At 37.2% G+C, this 10,907-nt stretch overlaps 1 protein-coding gene across 1 annotated transcript in view; it reads left to right on the top strand.

The window, feature by feature from the left end:
• The window catches only part of LOC126094211 (major facilitator superfamily domain-containing protein 9-like), a 46,717-nt gene extending 37,451 nt beyond the window's left edge, over positions 1-9,266 (top strand). Inside the window, exon 5 of the mRNA XM_049908778.1 lies at positions 7,583-9,266. Within this exon, the coding sequence (XP_049764735.1) occupies positions 7,583-8,283 (701 nt within the window). The 3' untranslated portion in view covers positions 8,284-9,266. The remainder of the gene's footprint in view (positions 1-7,582) is intronic.
• The last annotated feature ends 1,641 nt before the right edge of the window (positions 9,267-10,907 follow it).

Consider the following 10,907-nt stretch of genomic DNA (forward strand, 5'->3'; position numbering starts at 1 on the left):
AGTCGATGTAATAGCATTCCTGGTAATTGCAGAGAGTTCAGAAATGTTGTAGGGAAGTTCACACTTTATTCAATGTTCACCATTGTGCCGATTGACTTGTATATTCCTCTTCACCAGGAATTTTCTTTCAAATATTTAAGTTGACCTGTTGACAATATTACTTTTAATTGCCAGAATTGTCCTTTCAAACAGCCATTCTGGATTGGTATATTGTGAACAATGTTAGGATAAATTTGGTCAATGAGTTGGTTTCCAGCAGTGGCTTTGTTGCGGAAATCACTGTTGAGTTTGAGGCTGATCGTCTGCTCAGTAGGATATATCGCTTTGCCTATTTGTAAAAGTTGAGCAAAATCTGCTGTTTCATCTTTCAATAGTTCAGCTCTCATATTTTGATAGTCAGTGTTTGTATGTGTGGCCCGAGATGTGATTTTTAAAAAATGCATTGATATTTTCTGCTTGTGTTGACTTGGGGATAACTGGAAGTGCTCGTCAAAAATCTCCTGAGAGTATTAATAGAGCTCCTCCCATCACATCAGAGTTTCTTTGCAAGTCTTGTAATGTTCTATCCATGGCTTTGAGTGATTTTTTTATGTGAAATTGTGCGTTCAGCCCAGAAGATAATTTTTAACCTGCTTTTGAAGTTCACCCCGTCCAGATGCTCTTGAGAATTTACATACTGGGAATTGTTCTTCGGTTGTATTCAGTTGTAGCTGTAGGGCAGAATGGGCAGTTCATTGTCCTTCCCTAAGTATGGCTGCAATGCTAGATGATGCCTGTGCAAGTGTGATGTGTTGTTTAGCACACATTTCTGCCAGCAATAGATTTATTAGAACTGTTTTCCTGGTGGTGCCTGGTGTGTCCAGGTAAAAAATTACGCCAGTGTTGTTTTCGATGCGGTCTATGATAACATTGTAAATTTCCTTTCAGTTGTCGTTGAGGAGTGGTTTGTTGTTAGCAGCGTGTTGAAGTAGTTCATTGATTTTGCAGCTTTTTTCCTTTGTAATTCCGAAGTTAAGCACACTGGTAACACCTTTTCATGGTGCTAGCATCGCAAGTTGTACTAAAGTCTGGTTGTTTATTGCTAAACTTTTATCTTCTCAGCAAATGAATGCTTCATTGAAGATGTCATTGGATTCGATGATCAGCTCAGGATGAGCTTGTCGGATTTGGTACAATATGTCACAACTCATACTCTCTTTGAGGGAGTCCCATAGCTGTTTAGGAATTAAATGGGTGTCACGTTATAATTTTGCCAAATAACTCTCATTTGTTCAGCAGAGGCTGTGACTGAGGCTTCTTGTAGTGTTAATTCCCAGTGGTTGTCATTATCTGACAGCCCAAGTGTTGGCATGCTTCTCTGTACATCTGGCATAGATCAACAGTCTTGAGATATGTGAAATTTGTTGGTCCCTGTATTTCATGTAACAACATATGGAGACAGCATTGTTCGGATGTATAGTGAGTACTTGTCCTAGTGCACCAGTTTTCACGATACCTGGAAGATCTTCTACTGGAATTCCTTGTTTCTGTCATTGAAAGATTTTTCTTGTTGTGTTTCACATACCCCGAAGAGTGAAAGAAACTGTAATACAGTGTATGGCCCCCGCGGGCATGCAGAAGTGTTGCAACATGACGTGGTATGGACATGACTTATGTCTGAAGTATTGCTGGAGGAAACTGACGCCAGGAATCTTGCAGGGCTGTCGATAAATTCGTAAGAGTACGAGGGGGAGGAGATCTCTTCTGAACAGGAAGTACCAAGGCCTCCCAGATACACTCAGTAATGTTCATGTCTGAGGAGTTTAGTGGCCAGCAGAAGTATTTAAACTCAGTGGAGTGTTGCTGGAGCCACTCTATAGCAAATCTGGACATGGGGGGTGTTGATTGTCCTGTTGAAATTGCAGAAATTCCCAAAGTCCATCGCACAATGGACATAAATGGATGCAGGTGATCAGACAAGATGTTTACATATGTGTCACCTGTCAGAGTTGTAGCCGGCCGGGGTGGCCGAGCGGTTCTGGTGCTACAGTCTGGAACCGCGCGACTGCTACGGTTGCAGGTTCGAATCCTGCCTCGGGCATGGATGTGTGTGATGTCCTTAGGTTAGTTAGGTTTAAGTAGTTCTAAGTTCTAGGGGACTGATGACCTTAGAAGTTAAGTCCCATAGTGCTCAGAGCCATTTTTTTGTCAGAGTTGCATCTAGACATATCAGTGGTCTGTCATCAGTCCAATGTCAGAGTCCAATGTCAATATTGACGGGCCCAAGTGAGGTGTAAAGCTTTGTGTCGTGCAGTCTTCAAGAGTACACATGTGGGCCGCCGGCTGTGAAAGCCCATATCGATGATGTTTTATTGAATGGTTCTCACGCTGACACTTGTTGACGGCCCAGTATTGAAATCTGCAACAATTTGTGTAAGGGTTGCGCTTAGGTCACGTTGAATGATTGTCTTCAGTTGTCATTGGTCCTGTTCTTGCAGGATCTTTTTCCGGCCGCAGTGATGTCAGAGATTTGATGTTTTGCTGAATTCCTGATATTCACAGTACATTCATTAAATGGTCATACAGGAAAATCCCCACTCGTTGCTACTTCAGATATGCTGTGTACCATAGCTCGTACACCTACTATAACACCACGTTCAAACTCACTTAAATCTTGATAATCTGCCATTGCAGCAGCAGTAACTGATCTAACTACTATGCCAGACACTTCTCGTCTTTTATAGGCATTGCTGACCGCATCACTGTATTCTGCCTGTTTATGTATCTATGTATTTGATTATGCATGCCTATACCAGTTTAAATTTGGAGTATGAATTAAAATCCATGGAGAAGAAATAAAAACTTTCAGGTTTGCTGACGACATTGTAATTCTGTCAGTCATCAAAGGTTCTGGAAGAGCAGTTTAACGGAATGGACAAGCCTTGCAAGGAGGATATAAGATGAACAAAAGAAAAGTGAAACGATGATAATAGAATGCATTTGAATTAAATCAGGTGACACTGAGAGAACTAGATTGGGAAATGAGACACTTAAAGTAGTAGATGAGTGTTGCTGTTTAAGAAACAAAATAACTGATGATGATGGTTGAAGTAGAGGATATAAAATATAGACTGGCTGTGGCAAGGAAAGCATTGCTGAAGAAGAGAAATTTGTTAACATCGAGTATATATTTAAGTGTCAGGAAGTACTTTCTGGAAGTATTTGTATGGAGTGTAGCCACATATGGAGTTGAAATGTGGACGATAAATAGTTTAGACAAGATGAGAATATAAGCTTTCAAAATGTGGTGCTACAGAAGAATGCTGAAGATTAGGTGGGTACATCACATAAGTAATGAGGAGGTACTGAGAAGAATTGTGGAACAGAGGAATTTGTGACACAGCTTAACTAGAAGAAGGGATCGGTTGGTAGGACACATTGTGAGGCATCAAGATACAACCAATTTAGTATTGGAGGGAAGCGTGGCAGGTAAAAATCATAGAGGGAGATCAAGAGATGAATATACTAAGTAGACTCAGAAAGATGTGGGTTGCAGTAGTTACTCGGAGATGAAGAGGCTTGACCAGGATAGAGGAGCATGGAGAGCTGCATCAAACCACTCTTTGGACTGAAGATGACAACAACAACAATCAGTTTCTTTGGCACTTCAGTGTATAATAGGTAGGGACGTCAACGTATGTTTATGTTTTTGCTTCTCATGGTGCTTATTGTCATTTGTTGGCACTTACATATGCTTTTCACTGTTCGCCTGTTTCACTTTTTTGCTGTTCGTTTTGTTTTTGCCATTTTGACACAGAACTGGCAAGATCTCCTCCTTTTTATGTTCGGGCATTGACTAAAATATAAATCAAATTAACTTTTTATCAACAAAGACACAAAGTAACTGTACATACTTTTCACACTTTATTTTTGATTTATATTCAGTCACTGTATCACTTTTACTACTCACACTTCACTGTTTGCGTTTAGTCACTCAGTCACTTTGGTTCATCCCTCTGCAACTGGTAAGAAACTGACATTCGAAACCACGACAGGTCTTGATTTATGTAACCCCACCAATGCATAGCCCTACCAGTTGTGATTTCCAGAACATACCAAAAAGGCTTCAAATGATGCACAATGTTCCAGAATATTCCATAACATTGGAGAGTATCCTGGAATGTTCCACTGTGATAGGGGCTTCTGGGATTTTTCTGAAAATTCTGAAATCTTCCTGAATGTTCCAGACATTCCAGAACATCCCAGATCATTTTGAAACTTTCTGAAACATTCTGGGATTTTGTGAAATGCTCTTGAAAACTCTCAGCTGTTCCGGACTGTTTTAGTGTGTTCTGGAATGTTCCAGAAATGATGAAACTTCCCAGCCCTTCAGGTAGAAATGGTAACCATCTTCATGGATGGGGATAGAGGGCTACTGCTATGTAACTCTCTTGATCGTACTGGGACTCGTTTCTGAGTTTTAATGGCACGCTTGTTGGAATATATATTGATCAAGCAAACTACGTTAGCTAACCTTCCTTAACTCAGTGATAGACAAATAACAAAAGGGAATAAAAAGTTCCTGGCTCTATGGAAAGTAGTAGTAATGCAATCAAATGTGTGACCAGCATATCTTTCATAGGCAACCTTTGAGAGAGAGAGAGAAAGAGAGAGAGAGAGAGAGAGAGAGAGAGAGAGAGACTAAATTTTCCATCACACAATAATCTTTAATCTTTATTTGTCTGTAATAACTTTAGTCTTTGACGTCATCAGTTTTTGCACGTTTACAAAAATATCATGCCATACATATAATGACTGTATACAACAAATAGCTCATTATATACTGTTATACAAACATTTACTACCATTAAAATTCTGAGGTGTAAAATACTTGAATTTTCAATAATGCAGCTCAGATATCTTTGAGTATGTATAAACATTTTTCAGTTAACAAGTGTTTCGATTTGCATGTAAAGATATTTCCGTGGAGTTCTTTTATATTATTTGGCAGCCTATTATAGAATTGTCTTCCAGGTTCAAGTGGACTATGATCACATCTGGTTCAGGTATTGTAATTATGAATGTCTATATTCCTTAAACTAAATTTATCATTCTCTTTACAAACTTAATATCCTTAAGGATGTACAGTGAATAGACAATCAGGAAATTATAATTTTTGATGTGGTTTCTGCAGGATTGGCATTTACTTGTACATGGTTAATCAAAAAGAAGGACCATATTTCAAACATTTATTGCTTCAAAACTTCAAAAGATAAGAACACAATTCCAATGTTCTTGGAAAGAGAGAAGTTCAAATTTTTATGCATTCAATGTGAGCATCGTGTGTTCCATGACAAATATTAAAACAGTGGTTTATTTCCTGTTACACATGAAATAGCTGGTCTCTCATTATCGAATTCATGGTTTCGACAACACAGTGTCACATGCAGACTTTAAAGAGTGTTTTGCATAGGGGTTATAAAAACATGTTCTTTTATGAAATCCCACAGTTAAATCTCTACGTGTGAGGCCTGGAGACTTGGGAGGCCACCAGTCATGAATTTCATCTTTTGCTCCTCCTCGAATGCTGTCATTCTGGTAACATAGGACATGCTTACAGAAATTCTCTAAGCACATCCAGGGTTACATGAATGATACGATTTCAGAATGTTGGATTGGGAGAGGAGGAATAGAAGGTGAACTTGATCACCAGTGGCCTCACAGGTCTCCAGACCTCACACCTTGTGACTTTTATCTTTGGGCTTTTGCATAAGAGCACATTCTTATTCCCCTATGCCTGACACTCTTGAAAAGTCTGCAACATCACATTGTTGGAGCTGTGAATTCAATAGAGAGAGACCAGCTGCTTTGTGTGAGGCAGTAAATGAGCCACCATTTTTCATATTTGTCGTGTAACACATGGTGCTCTCATTGAATGCATAAAAATTTGAACTTTTCTGTTTCCAGGAATGTTGGACTTGTGTTCTTATCTTTTGTAATTTTGAAGCAATAAATGTTTGAAATCTGTTCCTTCTTTTTGAATAGCCTTGTATTAGCAACTGTTCTAACTGCACGCTTTTGAGGCCTAAGTGCATCTATCCAAGTAGACTGTGTGTGCCCCGCTCCAATTTTAGTTTCATATTGTAAATGCAAGTGAATTAGTCCATGGGACACTTGTTTGACGACAGGAGAATCTATTGTATTTGAAAGATGCTTTAATAAGTAAACATTGCAGCTAATATTTTACAGATGTAGCGCATATGCTCTTTCCATTTAAGATGTTCTTCAATCGCAATGACTAAAAACTTATTTTTATTGGATTTTTCAACTATAGACAATGGTTCAGTATGAGGTTGGTTATATTTCAACAAGAATTTCAATACAACAGTCTTTTACTTGTTCATAGTAAATTTATTCACTGTTAGATGTTCTGTGATCAGTTCAGAATTCTCTTTATTGCTTTGTAATGCTAGCTGATCAGTGTGGCCCCAGCTAATAAAATAATGATGTTTAAGCAGCATGGACAAATTCAGTGTGTATTGCCCACTCCAAAATCCTTAAGACACTAACAAGTTTTCATATTAGGAACAATGGTGCTTGCATTATGAAGAAAATAATTTCTGGGCTCTTTAGTGTGTGTTTTTTGTGTGCTTTTGCCTGTGACTAGTTTTGTGAAAATACTGTGTGGCAGTACACGTCATCTGTTACTACAGATGCGTTGTTGTATTCTGCCAGAAGACAAAAAGATAGAACTTGTGTGCAGACTTATAAAATGCTATGCAAAAATGTGTTGAGCAGTGCAAGGAATGCATACAGGTGTGTGTATCCAAATATATCCTACATTAAAGGGACAATCGCTAATTATGAATATGTTTTAGTACATTTGCAAATCTGGATCTTAAGTATAATTTCTTCTGAATCATATCTCTTGCTTGGCCTTTCCTAATGGAGTACAATAACATACATAAAGTATAGATTTTCATATTTGCTGTCACAGTGTAAGGTCACATTTAAAGCTAGGAAAACAGTCACAATAATATAACATGACAAATAGTCTCTGAGTAATGCTAGCAACATATGCTTTGTGTCTGGGTATTATATTGACCTATTACTCCTCTTGCAATTATTTAAGGCCTGAAGGTAATTGCTCACCTAATAGGAGAGTTGAAAGGCAGTTTAGACAACTCAACACCTCTATTGTTAAGCAAGTTGTTAAATTTCACCAGGACTTAACATTATCTTCAGTACTGCTCTCTTTCGGTCCAGTGCTGATCAAGAATTAGATTCAACACTGGCCATCACATAAGGATGCTCATAGATGGACTGAAATAATTGCATTACTGTGATGGCTGCCAACAACAATGTGCTTCATTAATTAACTCTTTACCTGGCAAATATCAACTATTAACATCCAGGCAGTAACTATCTATCGAAATTTTCCTCACTGCAGTGCAGTCTCAAAAAAAATGTGCACTCTCATCCCTTCCATATGTTGCGAGTAAAGGCATTTCATACATACTATGCAGCTATTTGTTACATAATTTTTGTTGTCTGTGATTGTTGAAACTTAAACTGAAATTCTATATTTGTGCTTTTTTTCCAGGCATAGTATACAAATACCTGTGGACTGCAGAAAAATCTAATTCTGCACCTGTGTTGGAGACACAAATTAAGCCTACAAAAACTGGAGTGTTAAAAATAGTAGCAGAACTTACAGAAGTAGATTGGTCTTTTTACTGGGATTTATTTATTATAAAATTTCTTTTATCTTTTGCACAAAAAGTATTCTACTCCAATTATTCTAGCACTGTACAAGAAAAATTTGATCTTACTCCAAAATGGGTAGGGTATACCATATCATTTCAAGGTATGATTGGTGCTATTTGTGCATTTTCAGTGAGTTGGATTGAAGGGTTTCTTTTCAGAAACTGGAAAACCAAGTCTCTTGTACTGCTTGGTTTCTTGTTGCTGTCTTTTGCATTTTTTGCTGTAAGTGTTGTAGAGCAGTTAAATATTTTTGTTTTCTTTCTTATACCATTAAGCTTTTCATTTTCTTTGCTACGGATTCTTAGTACCAAAATGATCATAAACAGAACAGATCCCAATAAGAGAGGTTCTGTTACTGGAGCCAGTAACAGCATTTCATCAATTGCTCGCTTAATTGCTCCACTATGTTCAGGTGCAGTGCTTGAATACTTAGGACCTTCATCTGTACCATTATTATCTGTAGCGAGTTCTTTTTGTGGAGTATTGCTGGCTGCAGCATTTCCACTTAATGTTGTGCCTCAAAAGAAATATAGTTGACACCGTTATCATTTACGGTGAAGCTTACCTCTTTCACACTCCAATGTTGCTGTTCGTGTGTGATGGTGTTACTGATCAGTAATTAATTTTCAGAGTTGGTTAAACCTTGTATTCCACAAAACGTGTGATTGACAGGGCGTCAGTTGTGATATTAAAAACACCGACTTCATGTGTAGCTAGTGCAGTGAGAGACAGAGAGAGAGTAAGTTAAAGATTATGTGTGCCAAAGTATCTATATACTGACATGTATTTAAAAATTTTAATCCGTTTGCTGACATTTTATCATTCTCACTGTGTGCATGACAGTTACAGATGTTACTGAAGAATATTACTCTAGTTTTGTTTCATTTTAAACATTTTATGTTTGTTACTTATTGTATTCATGTTCTATTTATTATTACTGTGCATAAAGTAACAGGATTGGATATAATTTAGAAATCAATTTTTAAAATTTTGTAATCAATTTTAATGTCTTTATCAAATTTCAAAACTAGAAGTACCTTGTTAACACAGGATGAATTGAAGCTTTAATATATTGTTGATTTTGCTAGTACCTTTCTAGAAATGTGGGCAGGTGACAGTTGATGAAATTAGGTTTTAAAAAGACCTCCGTGTGAAAAACATGGTATTGTCACATTGTTCCTATCAGTATTTATTGTTTTTAATGGCTTGGAAATGACTGTGATGAGCTAAAGTGATTATGGTTATATTATTTGATGGAGACATTTGCATTGTTTTACCTTCTGATAAATGTATGTGGCATTTCTGTTTATAACACCATTGATAGTTCTTTAATATAAGGTCCAGTATAGATTTTGGACTGCATTTCCAGGGGACCAAAGTTTGGATTGAAATTCCAGGAGACCAAAGAAATAATGTATGTTGTTTATGTAAATTCTGTAATTTCAAAAAGATAGTTCCTGTGACAAGTACTCCATATATGTTCAATATTTTTTGTAAGTTAATATACTGAATATACTGTTATTAAAAAATTACAAATACTTATTGTTATGTTGGCATAAATTATCAAGTCTCCTAACAGCAACACAACTCCCGCACTTTCCCAGCTCCATGCCCACTTTTTCAAGGACACTAACAATCCAGTTTCGGGTAAATTGAGACCAATAATGACATAAAAATTTGTGTTCTGTATGAAGCTAAATATTGAAGTAAATGTACATGGCAGATAACCTCCTAAGAAAAAATGCAAAATTATTATGGTACTAAATGGAATATCATTGGTGTATTGGAATGAGACAAAGGCTTTAGAAATTGGATTAAGATATTACGTAGACTTGATCATAGAATACTTCTGCATGTGCTGGAATTAGGGGAAAAAGCTCAGCAGCAGTTCATTTCGCATCTGCAAAGCCGGAGACAGAAGACTAGCCTTCATTGTAAGCCAACATGAAAGAGGTTTTATCTGACTGGGGGTGTGTAAAGTGCGGGTGCCAAGACGTCTGTGCTGGGTCTATTGCATTTCTTGATAGATATCAACTATTTGCCATTAAATGTGACAAATGACCCAAAAATTCTTCTCTTTGCAAATGGTAAAGTATTAATGTAAAACATGCGTAATGTAATACAAATGATGTACCTAATAGGGTATTCAGTAACAGCAACTGCGACTTTCAGGCAACAGATTAATGCATATTTGTCACCAAATGTGATGCCTGTGCTTTCTGAGAAATTATTGTAAAAGTGAAATTTGGGAATTTTATTGCCTGAATGTTGCCCGTGAGTAACATCCACCATTCAAAATTCTTAGGGCTGAGGGTAGATGGAAGGCTATCTTGGGGGTACCACTTTTAAGTGCAGAAATTGAATGCTGTTATCTTCACTGTAAGAATGATCTCCACTGTCTGACATCAAAACACAGCTTGTTTACTTTCCTTACATTCAGTCTATTCCCATGTATGGTGTTAGATTACGGGGAAACACTGTTCTCACCAAGAACATTTTTAGCCCAGAAATTGTCGGTCATTGACCTGTTGTCAGTTAGTAACCTTCATGTAATCCAGTGTGTAGGTGTTTCAGAATTCTAACGCTGCAATCCTTATACGTACATATTCCATGGGATTTGTTGTTGACCTATTGATTCATTCAGTAGGAACTGCAACATTCATTCAGTGAACACTAGACTGAAAAATATGTCCACCTGCATAAAACTTGACTGAACATTGTACAGAAAAGTGTGCTCTGTTCAGCAGGTTTAATTTTCAATAGGCTTCCAGCAGAATTGGAGGAAATGAATGACCAATCCCAAGTACATTCTCAAATCAAGTTAAAAGATTTCCCTGTACACTCCTCTTCTGCACAAGAGTTTCTCACTGTTGTTCAAAACTTTTCTCTGTGAAGTGTTATTCACGCTTATACTCTGTTTTTGTGTACTATTAGTCTCTGTTCATAGATTTTTTAATCATTTTTCTGTAAACTATGCACTGACTCATTTTGTTACAAAATAGCTTTGGATCACATGGAAGCTGGTAAATAAATAATCTGGTGTACAACCTCAGAAAAACGGGGTGACTTCCTTGTAAATATTTATTATATTTTTCAGCCTCAGGTCAATAAATGCTCTCATTATCAGTTTGGTCTTGTTGCCAGTTTAGTATCCCTCAAAC

The sequence above is a fragment of the Schistocerca cancellata genome, chromosome 1, assembly GCF_023864275.1.
Source record: "Schistocerca cancellata isolate TAMUIC-IGC-003103 chromosome 1, iqSchCanc2.1, whole genome shotgun sequence".
Lineage (NCBI taxonomy): Eukaryota > Metazoa > Arthropoda > Insecta > Orthoptera > Acrididae > Schistocerca > Schistocerca cancellata.